At 38.3% G+C, this 13,811-nt stretch overlaps 1 protein-coding gene across 1 annotated transcript in view; it reads right to left on the reverse strand.

The window, feature by feature from the left end:
* Window positions 1–10,952, reverse strand: part of COL20A1 (collagen type XX alpha 1 chain) — a 63,097-nt gene extending 52,145 nt beyond the window's left edge. The window contains exons 1-2 of the mRNA XM_027850101.1: window positions 10,871–10,952; window positions 130–240 (exon numbers count right to left, since the gene is read on the reverse strand). Coding sequence (XP_027705902.1) covers window positions 130–240; window positions 10,871–10,952 — 193 coding nt within the window. The remainder of the gene's footprint in view (window positions 1–129; window positions 241–10,870) is intronic.
* Between the last annotated feature and the right edge of the window lie 2,859 nt (window positions 10,953–13,811).

Raw genomic sequence — 13,811 nt, forward strand, 5'->3', positions numbered from 1 at the left:
TTGCACTGCGGACTTTCCCCACCCAAGAAGGGCAAAGAGGAAGATCCGTGTGTCTCAGCCCCAGCCCCTTCCCTTGCCTAGCCTTGTATCCCCAGATATGCTCTCCCACTCCCACTATGCATTTAGTACCTGCCATGGGCTTTACTTGAACTTTGTAGCCATTGGTATTTCCTTCTGATTCCTTCCACTTCATCTGGAGCCGGTCTTCAGACAGCACAGTAAGCCTCAGTCGGCTAGTCCCTGGAGGAGAAGTCAGAGTCCCTGAGCTCATGGAGAAAAGACGAGGCCTTGTACTCAAGTAACCTCAGTCTGAGACACAGTTTTCCAAACAGGGAAACTTCTAAATCTTGTGGGGGAGGGGCAGGGACACAGAAGTAATGGCCAAATTGTTGGATATTTTTGAATACAGTTCCTGACATAGATACTTCCACATTTTTTTTCAATGAAAACAAAGTTCAAATCAAAGTCAACAAGACTGAGACTAACGTAATGAATTCACTCTGATAATGAAAGCAATGCAGCAATTAGATTGTGATCTCCCTGGCAGGGAATGTCTTTTGCTTTTCTAAGCGCAGTGACTGGCATATAGTAGGTGCCTAATAAATGGTTACTGACTGATAGTTATTTATTATGGCTTGAGTAAATGAGGTCAAATCTGAGTAGGTGTGAAACATGTCAAATCTCAAGGAAAATATCATTAGCTACCATTAGTAGTCAGAGCAGGTTCATGGCACAGATGGGCTGTGCTATCCTGATGCTTGTTACATATGAAAGTAAAATGTAAACACTCCAAATGAAACAATCTTTTGGTGGAGGTTAAAAGTACTTTAATACTTGTTATATTTCTCAATGTCATTCATTTTGATAAATACAACATAAGCCACCCCCCCTCCAAATCCGAAATGCTTAAAATTTCAATTCCTTGAGAAGTTATACCTAATTTGATATTATCAACAAATATAAATTTTATAGTCTTAATTTTTTTTTGTTTCTAATTGTTTTAATATGAAACATATCCCTTAAATATTGATGAATATATAATTGGCTCAAAAAGAAAATCCCATGGAGCATCTGAAACTAATAAAAGCAAAGATTATAGTTTAAGTAATGAAAATGCAGAAACAATATAAAAAGCCTCAAATGCAGAAAATATTGTCCACTGTATTTATCATTCCTCCCCAGTCATATTATTGTCACATGTTTACCATTGCATCCTCTGTACTGCTGGACTTCTGGAGACCCGAGTGACTTAGTCTCCTCAATTTTATGCTTCCACTTTGGGACTTCATCCACTGTTGTTACTAGTGAGTATATTGCCAAGCTCACATGGTCCACTTTATCTAACTAGTCCCAGGCATACTTCACATTCCACCAAAGTCATATTCTTGTCATTACCTATCCTTGCTCCTACCCTTTCCTCTGAGTACTATAATTATACCAATGCTACCATTGTTGCAAGAACTGGCATATTAATCAACTCTCTTTTGACTCTACTAACCATCCCTGTGAATTCTCACATGCAAACACCTGTTTCTGTTCACTGTATCCCTATTTGTGTTATCTCTTTCTTCAGGTCCCCTATTAGAATGTAAAATCCTGGAGAGTAGGGACAGTAACACTCTTGTATTTGCATCCCATGTTCTTAGCACATCTTTTGTACATAGTAGGCACTTAATAAATTCTTTTTCATTATTTTTATTCATTCTTTCATTGGCATTCACATTTATTGCTATTGATCAAGTGGAAAGACTGCTGTGTTTGCTTTGTATAAATATTTCAGCTGCAGATAACATGAAACCTAATAATTGGAAGTCTCCTGAAAGTATACATGTAGAATATATTGGCAAGATGAGATATTTTTTTAAAAGAGAATTCCAAGCTTTTTAATAACAGAAAACAAAATTTAAAATGTCTGTGGCATTCAAAAGAATTTCTTACATCTTATAAAGTCGCTTACAGAATTGCTATGTGTAGTAGAAAGCCTCAGTTGATAAGAGAAATATTTGTACTACATAAAGCTATTGATATAGTAGGGAAGATGCTTGGTCAATCATTTGCAGAGCAGCTTTGAATGGTTCTACACACTGAAAATGGGGTGGGTAGAAGAATTGTTCAAATGCAATCAATTAATTGACAAACCAAATCTTCAAGCTATTTTGCTCTGTAAGTGGATAAGATATTCATTGTTTTCAATTCAATAAACATTTATTAAGAACCTACTATGTGCCAGGCACTGTGCTAAGTGTTGGGGGAAAAAATAAGAAAAAGAAATACAGTCCCTGATCTCAAGGAGTTTATAGTCTATTGGGGAAGACAGCATAGAAAAGGAAGCAAGAAAGTGAGATATGAGGGGATGGCCAAAGGATATATAGCAAGGGTATCTAGTTCCATGGAGTTGAAACCAGGCAGAGTAGCAGATGTAAAGTGGAGTGGGTTGAAAGTCCAATTTCTGCCCTCTACAAAGCAAGGCTTTGGGAGAGGTTTGGTACTGCACCTTCCAGCCCTCCAGTCAAAGGGGAGAGGAGGCTACAGGAGGTGGTGTCCGGGCTTGAGTGAGCAGCGTGTTGATGAGAAGTCTTAAGCTTTTCCTGGAAGGAGCATCTTGTTTATTGGAGTTGAAACCAGTCAGAGTAGTCAGAGCAGCAAATACAAAGTGGAGTAAGCAATTATTTGATTACATATGTATGCTATGTTGTTGATCTGATGCTAATGGCAATTTGTTACTTTCCAAATTGATTGATAAGAATGCAATATCAAGAGAAAAATTCAATATAATCAATGGAATTTTAAATGAAATTTTAATGAAAATTATATAATGTGGAAGAACTGTAATGGACTTAACACTGAGGGAGTTCAATAGATATCAGGACAAACATAAATCTACCAGTAGTACTTTAAAAATGGTACTTCATGGAATTTGGACAAATGCTTCACAGACAATGGCATATTTTAAGAAATATGATTAAAGAGCTACTTTTTTTTGAGATGGACCTAAGATTTCATTGATGCATAGAATTCACAAAGAAAACTCTTTCTCATAGTGCAAATGAGCATTTCCTCTGAAATTTATATTTTACAGAGTTTCCTGGGGGAAACTAGGAGCTCAAGTGACTTATCCAAAGCCATACATCCAATATGTGTCAGAGGCAGGACTTGAACCCAGAACTTCCTGATTGATGTCTGCTTTTCATCTACTATGAAACATAATGGCTTTCTCAAGTTACAGAATTTGGAAGAATGTTTCACCTAAAAAATGAAGTTATCATTTTTTCTTAACAATAATAACAATGAAGATGAAGCAAACTAATTTTTAACAGAAGTTTCCTTCTCAAACTCCATATTTGGTGGATATTTTTGAAAAATTCTAAATAAATAAATTAACATGACTCAAATTCATGATCTGATCCAGAAAGATAAAATGACTGCATTTACAAAAAATATATAGAGCAATGAATAATACATTTAAAATTTAATAATTTTGTTTTCCAATTTTAAAAATCTCTGTCAAATGAAATAAAAGCAAGTAAAGATCTGATTATTAATCACATGACTTGTCAACAGAAGTTTTTACTTTATGTTCAAGACATATTTCTAAATATTAATGGTAAGGAATTAATCTATCATGGATGATTATTATACTTTCAATCTTGTTTCATCTAAAGAAGAACTATTAATAGACTTGTCCCATGATAGTAAGCTGAAACGAGCATTTGAATCAGAAAATGTTATGTTTGGGTTGTAAGTGAGTAAAGGGCTCTAAGGTTTGTCAAATTAAGTGATACTGTACAGTATTTGCAATATCTTGTTAGCATTCAATGAGTTTTTCTATGCTGGGTGTTATAAAGACAAAATAATGTTCTAGATTACTAGTTGAAAAAGAAGTGACAATATCAATGACACCATGGCTTGAGAAACTTTGGGCTGAAAAACAATCACACTCATCATATTAATACTATTATTGTGGTTATTTTTTGTTATATACATGAGCATTATAAGTTACTTTATCAATAAATGAATACTTGTGTATATTATATTATTTTTATTATATGTTGGAGATTTATAAGTTATAAAAATTATGATAAATTCTTAATTTTATTTGAATAAGATGTTACCTAAGAAAACTATTTTTGAAAAATTGTTTATGAAGAGAGAACATGACAATTTTTGGAGGAGGTAAAAAAGTAAGGTGTTGCTATGCAATGTTTGGAAACCATAAGTCTTAGGGGAAAATAGCTCCTCCCTCAAAAGCTCTATGGGGGTGTGTGTAAGGAGTGAGGGTTAGGGGAGTGGGATGGCAGTAGGACAAAGATTCAGCCTATGATCACAGAGTCCCAGTCTGAAGAAGGCCGACTCATACAGAAAATGATCCACAAAGCAACATCTAAATCTGTAACTTCATCTATGTTGAAAATGGTCCTTGAGTGTGAGAAATGAAGTGGGAAACCTGGGGTATGGAAATCCTGAGGGATACCACTTCCAGTTGCTGGAGTAAATTTCCCCCAAGGAAGCTGGTTCAGGCCAGCTGCAGAGAGGAGACTCCAAGCCTGGCAAAGCATAAGAAATTACTTATGACAGAAAGAGCTGAGACAGCAGCTGGCGGCTTGTCCCAGGCCTGGGGCCTTAGGGCAGGCCACAGATGTGGATTTCCTAGCACAGGCACACAGACATAATACGGGGGCAAGTAACTGCTGATGGAGACATCGGGGTGCAATAGAAGTGGTTCAATGGGAAGAGGACCGGCTTTATACTCTAGAGGTCTGGTTTTTGAATCCCATCTCTGACACTTATTACCTGAGTGACCTATTTTGGACCTCAGTTTCCTCACCTGTAAAATGAAAAGTTTGGGCTAGATGATCTTTAAGAGCTCTTACAGCTCTAAAGCTTACAATCCTCTTACTGATCAGTCAAGCTTACTCTCAGGTTCACTTTTAGGGCAGGCACAGTGCCCATAGTATAGTAGGCACAGGCACATAGTAGGTGCTAAAAAAAATTGAATTAGATTCTATTAGACCAGCATAGAACTCTCCATTACCTCTCTGTGCTAATGGGGTGGGAAGAAAAAATGACTGATAATCTAGAACAGCAAATAGTCCTAAATCAAACTCTTATTGGCCTTGAGTATGGCTAAGGTAATGGAGCAGAAGGAGAGAAGGGGGATTTGCCTCTAATTCGTGCTGATTGTAAAATTTCACAGACCTATAGTCTCCACTCTTACATCCTATATCCCAACATAGAATAGTTGCTCAAGGGTAAGCAACCACCATCCCCCTCGCCCATTCTCCTGATCAATCAAGTAATAAGTATTTATTAAGTGCCTACTATATGCCAAGCATTATGCCAGGTGCTATGGATGGAGCAATCTGTGACATCAATTAGTGTACATTCTATTAGAGAAGAGAATATGCACATAAACAAGCTCACACAGAATAAAGTTTACCCAAAATAAACCGAAGAAAATTTGGGAAGGGAGGACATTAGTCATTAGGGAGGATTAGGAAAGGCTTCATGTAGAGGAGCTTAGTTCCGAATGAAATAAGAAACAGATCTATTGGTAAGAGTACTGACTTGTAAGTTCTAAGACCAGGGTAACATTACACAAGTCCCTTAATCTCTCTGGGCCTCAGTTTCCTTCTGTGTAAACCTGTACAGGAACTTGGTATTCTTTTAAGTTTCCCCCTCCAGCTCCAAATCCCCTTATTCTATCAGCATCTTATCCTCACCACTGTGCTGTTGGTCAAATCATTCCTCTGGTCTGGATTACTTTTCTCTTCTCATGGATTTATTCAAATCCCACTCATCCTTCAAAGCCCAACTCATGACCCATCTTCCCTGCTCTACTTCCCAGCCCTTACAGATAGCCCATTCTCTTAGTCCTATAGCATTTTCAGTCTGCACTATATGATGTGAACAATATATAGTTATAATATATAATAGCATTATATAGTTATGATATTATGCAATAGCATTATATAGTTATAATATTATACAATAATTGTATAGTTATAGACATCAGCACTTTGATGGATCTATTAGCCTATCAGTGCTGGCATTCCCTCCACTGGTGTTGATGGTAATGATATCATTACCCACCTATAGCTTCTCTCCCTACATGCCTTTTATCTCTGTCCCATGAATCTTCATAGAGGATTACACTACGAGGTGAATGCCTTTCAATATTCCATAGTTACTACTATGACCAACAAAATGAAACAAAAAATAATCACTTAATAATATGCTATCCCAAAGTGTTATCTAATTGTTTCTGGATATCATCTCCTCGAACTCCCTGAGGACAGGAGATGTTACTCCTTTTGAATCTCCCGTGGGCCAATCATAGGATTTAGCACATAACATAGCCTCAGTGAATAGTTATTTATTATAATTATTTTCCTAACTATAGTGGAAAAATATAGGATTTTAAATCAAAGGACTTAAGTTTGAATTTTTGCTCTATCATTACCTTGGGATAGTCACTTACTATTTCAAGGCCTTACTTCCCTCATTAGTCAACTTATGTTATACTAGATGACCTCAAAGGTTATGTTCAACTCTAAATCCTATGATCCCTTGAACTTCCATTGCCTAGAGAATGTGGAAGATAAGAGTGAGATGTCCAGGGAGGAGTACCATCTTATAGTTAGAAATTCTTCATCCAAGGGTAGGGGTGAATTCTTAAACAATCAAAAGAGGCAATAGAAAAAAAAATAAAATAGATAAATTTGATTACATGAAGTCGAAATATTTTGCACAAACAAAATTAGTTCATCTAGGATAAGAAGGGAAGTAAGTGACTGGGAAGAAAAATCTTTGTATCAAAATCCTCTGATAAGGGTTTGAGATCCAAGATTTATAGACAAGTGACAGAAGTGTATAAATCCAAAAGATATCTCCCAACAGAGAAGGGGCAAAGGGATATGAACAAATAACTTTCAAAATAAGAATAGCAAGCTATTAAAAAAAACTTAGTCACTAATCATAAAACCAATGCAAATCAAAACAATCCTGAGGTTTTACTTTGCACCTGAAAAATTAGCAAAGATGACAAAAGATGAGAATAGTCATTGTTGGAGGGGCTGTAGAAAGACAGGCACACCATATTATAATATAATGCATTTTTGGTAGTTGTGTGAATTGCTACAACCATTCTAGAAAACAATTAGGAATTATGCAAAAAGGTGACTAAAACATCCATAGCTTTCACCTAGAGATTCCACTGCTAGGTACAGACACTAAGGAGGTCAATGACAAAAAAAGAAAGTCTCTATATATTTCAAAATGATTATAGCAGCACTTTTGTGGTAGTAAAGACCAGAAAACTAAGTAGATGCCATTGAAAAATATAAATATGATGATTTAGAGAGGCATGGAAAGACTTATATGAACTGATGCAAAGTGAGATAAATAGGACAAAGTAAATATACACAATGACTTCAACAATGTAAATGAAAAAGAACAATCACAAAATAATCAAAGTTGAATATTGCAAAATTATAATGATCAAGCTTGGTCTGAAAAAAGAGATATGAGAAAACATCTCCCCTTGCTTCTTTGCATAGGTGGGATTCTACAAATGTGGAACATTGCATATAATGTCAGACTTCTTAGGTGTGTTGATTTCTTTTGCTACTTTTTTCTCTTCCTTTTTAAAAGTCTTTATGATAAAGGATAGCTCTCTCAGGAGAGGAAGAGAGAGAAAGAGAGGGATTCAAAGGGAAATGTGGGTGATATAAGAATAAAAGATATCAATAAAATCTATTTTAAAGAAGATAATATCAAAAAATAACTGCCCAGATGAATAATTCACAAAAGTGAAAAATTGAGACTATTGATGCAGGGGAGCATAGTTGGAGTATAGAATTCAGAAGGAAAGTTTATTCCCTCTTCTCACCCCTTGTCCACTCTCCCCATACAAATTTCAAGGTATGGTTCAGGTCCTCATGACTGGGATGACAAAGATGATAGGCAGAAGATGCATAGGTACACTCAGCATGAGCTGGGGAAAACTGCCCTGTGGTTCCTGCCCTAGAGAGGAGAAAACAGCAATGCCCAAGACCCTGGATATTCAACCTCAAGATCTGGCCTCTTGGGGACAGTGTCAGTTTTAGGTGGCCATCCCTAGAAGGGAAAGTTAAGGACATGTCAACATCCTTGCTTTTAGCAGGAAGTCCTTGAAGCCTTGTGCTATGTGGTTAGCTATTTGGAAAAACAAAGATTAAATTCATTGGCTCCCTAGACTACCCTGACCTAGGAACAGAGCTTGGCTTCTTTTCACTGCTTTGAAAATAGATATGCAAGGGAGGGTGCTCAAGAGGACAACCATAATGGGAAGAGAGGAAGGAGAAAAGGACAATGGAGGGATTCACAGATGGAAGAATCTGAGAACTCTCTCTCCTCAGGATATGATCGTCTCCCTGGGAGCCCCCAAATTAAAAGGCAAGAATTTCCTCAGTGAGAGAATTTGAGGTGGAGACTTTGAAAAGGTCAGTTTTGTACTCAGGGCACATGGGTCTCCTCTCTTTGAAAAGCCTTCTGTTCCTTGCCCCATGCCTACCCCAGATCCTGGTGACACCATCTAGAAGAGGATCCGGTATGACCTTCTGAGCTTGGAGTCAAAGCTTGCCTCTTGTCCAGAAGCTTGAAGAGTGAATATTGCATAAGAGACAATTTATTGAACCTCAAGTCAGGAAAACTAGTTTTGGGTCTCCATTTTGCTACTTGCAAACTGTGTGACCTTCAGTAAAACACTTAATCTCTAAGTTTAAGTTTCTTCCCCTACAAAATGAGGTTAATGATCCTTTCTTCATCTCTAGGGGATTACATTATATTTTCTTCAACATTTCCTCACTTAGGAGCTTCTTCTTACTAAAGAAAAGAGAATAAATAGTAATGCCATAAAATTGTGTTACATGAATGAAATGGAATATTATTGTGCCAAAAAATGACAAACATGATGATTCAAAATAACTTGGGAAGACTTGTATGAACCAAGTGAAATGAGCAGAACCAGGAGAGAACTTGACACAATAATATAATATAAATAATAATATATAATAATTATTATATATATAATAATATAAAAGGAAGGTAGCTTTGAAAGACTGATCAATTGAGTGACCAATCATGACTTCAGAATTCTGTTAATGAAGCATGCCTCTCATATCTTTTCAGACAGATGGTGAACTAGAGGTGTAGAATGAGATGTACACTATCAAATATGGTCAGCATGTTGATTTGTTTTACTTGCCTATACATATTTGTTATGACAGAGCTTTGATTTTGGGAGGAGTGGGTTATGCAATAATGCAATAAATAGAGAAAGAAACAGGAGGGAGAGGGGGAGGGAGAGAGGAAGGATGGAGAGAGGGAAAAAAAGAAACATAAAGAAAACATTAAAAAATACACAGAATGAAACAAAAAGAAATCCACAGAAGGTGTCACAAAAAGGCAATTTGTCATTGAGGTGTTAAACTTCATATATATTCTATTAAAAAAGAAATTGTATACAACAGAAGCTTGTCATTTCCTATACAAGCCTTTTTTGTATTTATTTTCATATTGAAATGTTTGTTGATATTTAAATTCATAACAAAAAATTAAATCAAATCAAACAAAGATAGTCTAGGTAGTAAAGTTCTGATTCCCAAACTGTGTCTTGCATAGGGTCAGGTTTATGGCAAGTGTTTGATACATGCAGCTTGCATAGGATAGTATTCTCCTTGAGTTCCCCTCCTCCCAGGCAATACTACATTCACCAGTGATGCTAGCACTGATTTTAATCATCCTTCCTCACCCTCAGCTTAAATTTTCATTTTGAAGCTTGCAGCTGGAAAATCCAATTCTGGCTTTTTGACGTTGGATAAAATTAAACTTTACATCAAATTTAACTAGCACTGTTGTGTAGACAGGCTGAAGTCAGCATCCAACCCCAGCGCTGTTCCTAGGCAGACAGACAGAACCCTGGTTTATGAGCAGGCAGTCAAGTCCTGCTCATAAAGCAAACATTATGCATGAATTCATCCATGCTCTACCTCTGGAGACAACTTCAGTGAAAACTCGATTCACTCATCCCCATTCCAAATGCATTGAAGGCTGCCCACGAAAATGAGGCTGCCCTGATTATTTGACATTTATCACAGAATCCAATCCTGGATCTCTGTCTACTCCACTGGCCCTGAAAATGTATAGTCAACACTGCCTTGGATCAGGGTTAGGTACAACTGAGTCTTTTTGCCAATTCCCTATTGAGCTGGATGCCAGGGATGATGATGCAGTGGAAACAGTACTGAATTTAGAGTCCTTGGTTTGATACCCACCTCTAATATGTATGACCTTGGGCAAGCGATTTCACACCTCCCCCACCCCACCCACACCCCAGGCCTCAGTTTTGCCATCTGTAAATTGGAGTTAGACTAAAATTCTTCTAAGGTCCCTTCCACACATAAATCTATGATTGTGTGATAGTGACTGAGGTAACCCAGAGGCTTAAAGTTTACACCTTCACAATCTAACCCCAGAGAGAAAAGTCATATCTTCTAAACCAGGGAAAAATAATTTGTCTCATTTGACTTCAAAAGGCAACACTGAGGCCAATGGGTAGAAATTAAAAGAAGACAAATTTTGGCTTAATATGAGCAAGAACTTTTCTAACAGCAAGAGCTAACAGTTAGGCATTTAACAGAGATGCTATGGAATGTCCTGAGCTTTCTGTCATTGGAAGTTTTTAAGCATAGACTAAATAACCAACTGCCTGTCAGGATACACAGGAGATTCCTACAAGAGAGGAAATAAATCTAGATGATTTCTAAGGTTCTTTCTCATACTGAGATTCTGTGATTCTAGGATGGTCTGAGTCTGTGATTCTATTGCTTACCTAGGCTGGGTCCTTGTCCATGGATGAGGTCCAACACTGAGGCCCAGACCAGCCAGATGCAGATGCATACCTGGGCTGTCATGGCACTCTGGGCCTGGAGAAAGAGACAGGAGAAGATAGCAACTGCACATCTGTTTTGTGTCATCTCTCAGCCAAAAATCCCACTGCAAGTATGTGAAGTCATCACCTCCTTCAAATTTCATGCCTTGGAGGGGGGTGGGGATCTTGACCAATGACTCCTTTGCTTGACTCCAAAGACTGATCTCCTGGAAGACGCATAGCCAGCTGAGGAAAAAGTTGCTCCGTTCTGCCTCCAACCATTCTCAAAAGACACCAATGCTTTGGGATATTCTTACCTTTTTGGAGGCTACTATTGTAGAAGCTAGACTGTCAGGTTCATCTAGATATCAGTTAGTCCCTCTTCCTGTCTCTAGGCAGGATGAAAACAATATCTTTCTTTCTTCTCTTCCTCTCACCCTCTAATTACTAGCATCTTTGTCTGCCTATCCCCAGGCCCAAGCACAAAGACACAGATCCCAAGAGGCTAGCCAGCTCTCAGGATGTAATCTCCCAGATAGAGCCTTTTCTTTTCTGCCTCTGGGGAAGAATGGTGTAAGGGGTGAGTTTTCTAATTATCAGGAAGTCATATTTATGGTCTTCTATCCCTTGGTGCTAGAGAGGGTTCAATGGGTAAGAGGGAAATTTTTCCTTTGATACTCATACACCTAGGACAGGTAAACCCCTGACCTTGCTTGAGAGTGGAGATGTGCAAAGGAGAGTACAAGTCCTGAAGTTGCTTGGGTGGGATGGGCAGGAAGAGGATTTAGCAGTTAGAGGCAAACAGAACAACCCACTAAAAGATAAAAGCACCATGGCTTTCAATAGTGCCTATTTTCAGTGAGTCAACCTTTATAGATTCTGTGCTCATGAATGTCCTTGGAATTTCTTCCTCCAGATTTGAAGGGAATTTGAGTTAGTGACTTCTTGATTATCCATTCATGAAAGAACCCCAGAGTGGGGTTACTGTTATAACTGTGAGAGTGAGGACCTTAATCCTAAAGGCTACAGTTACTCCTACCCTTAACTATTTAACTGTGAGAATTCAGGACCCTGCACTGCCTCATTCACAGCTTCCCTCAATTCACTATCCCCAGGGATCTCTTAGGCTAATCTGTCTGTTCCCAAAGTCGACACCCTCCTGTATCCCCTCCACATGCCCTCAGGAGCCTTGATCTAAGAAATGCCCAGCAGCATGCTATAGGATTGAATGAGTCTGTCCCAAAGGGGAGGTTTAGTCCCCAGTGACACACCCAAGCCTGTTTATAGATTCCCATCCTAATGTGAAGCCCTAAACACTTGACTTCCTTGGAAAGTGCTTTGCCTTTAAATGCACTTACGTATCTATGATCTCATTTTATCCTCACTAAGGACCTGTCAGATAAGTGCCATTATATCCATTGTACAAACTCAGAAAAGTTAGAACAGATATAATGATTATACAGAGTTGAAATTGGAACCCAGGCATCTGGAGTACCTGGGTCAAATGCTTTTCCCAGGGGGTCTACATGGTCTTCAATAAGCAGTCAGCCTTGCTAGTAACAGTTTCCTTCTGGGGCAGTCTTTTCTAAAATTTTACAAAAGTTTACAAAAGTTAAAAACTCCAAAAATTTAAATTTTATTCCTAATTTGCTGGGCACTTTTTGGTCTCTATGTCAATCTTAGTTGGAACATGCAACCAAAGTTACATGCTCTCTCATTCTGCCCAGGACAGCCTCTCAGAAGTTAACCTACCCACCCCACCCCACCCTCACCCCCACCCAACTCTGCCACCCTGAGAAAGTACCCTAAAGTACATGAGAATTGGGTTCCATCACAAACCTTCTCCTTCAAAGAAACTTCCTTGTAGACTGGTCCGAGAGGGAAGAGAAAGATGTGTCATCTACATTCCTGATCTCTGAGAAAGGAGGCAAATTCTAAAGCACTGCTGGTCTGGCCCCAGGGGACTTTATGAAAGTCCTTCAGAGGCTGTGACATCATTGCTGAAGCAGAATAGAATACCCATTCCCCCTCCCTTCTTGTTTTCCCTCCCCTTCTTTTCTTTTCCAGGCCTTTCTCTTCCCTTCTCCTCTCTTCTCTCCTCACTTCTCCTTTTCCTCTTCTCTTCTCCCTTCTTTTTCTTCTCCACATCTGTTTTCTTCTTTCCCTCCTCCCTTCTTTTTGCTCTCTTTCCTCAATCTCTTTTCCCCTCCTTTCTCTTTTCCTCTCTTCTCTCTTCCCTTTCCACTTCAGGCAAAAGATGGCAGACTCTGTTTCTCTGAAAGTCTCTAAAATAGAAGCTTTATGAGATGGAGGTAGAGGCTGTTGTCTAAGAACAATATCCAGTTTGAGGAAAATGGAGAAAAAGATCCTGAATTTTAAAAGTAAACAGCATTTTTTCATTTTTGACATTTTTCCCAATTACATGTAAAAACAATTTGGACCATTTTTTTTGAGGCATTCAGTATTAAGTGACTTGTCCAGAGTCACACTACTAGTAAGTGTCTGAGGCCACATTTGAACTCAGATCCTCCTGACTTCAGCGCCAGAGCTCTATCCGTTGTGCTACCTAGCTGCCCCTGAAAATTTTTAAAAATTTTAGTTTTTTTAACTTTTTAAAAACTTTAAAAAAAAATTTAGTTCTAAATTCTCTCCCTCTCTCCCCCTTTCCCACCTCATAGAGAAAGCAAGCAATTTGATATAGATTATACACATGCAGTGGGCAACTAGGTGGTACAGTAGATACAGTTTCAGGCCTGGAGTCAGGAAGTTCAAATCCAACCTCAGACACTTACTAGCTATGTGACCCTGGGCAAGTCACTTGACCCTGTTTGCCTCAGTTTCCTCATCTGTAAAATGAGATGGAGAAGGAAATGACAAATCACCCCAGTATCTTTGCCAAGAA

This window comes from Vombatus ursinus, unplaced genomic scaffold (genome assembly GCF_900497805.2).
Source record: "Vombatus ursinus unplaced genomic scaffold, bare-nosed wombat genome assembly UNPS02000580.1, whole genome shotgun sequence".
Taxonomy (NCBI): domain Eukaryota; kingdom Metazoa; phylum Chordata; class Mammalia; order Diprotodontia; family Vombatidae; genus Vombatus; species Vombatus ursinus.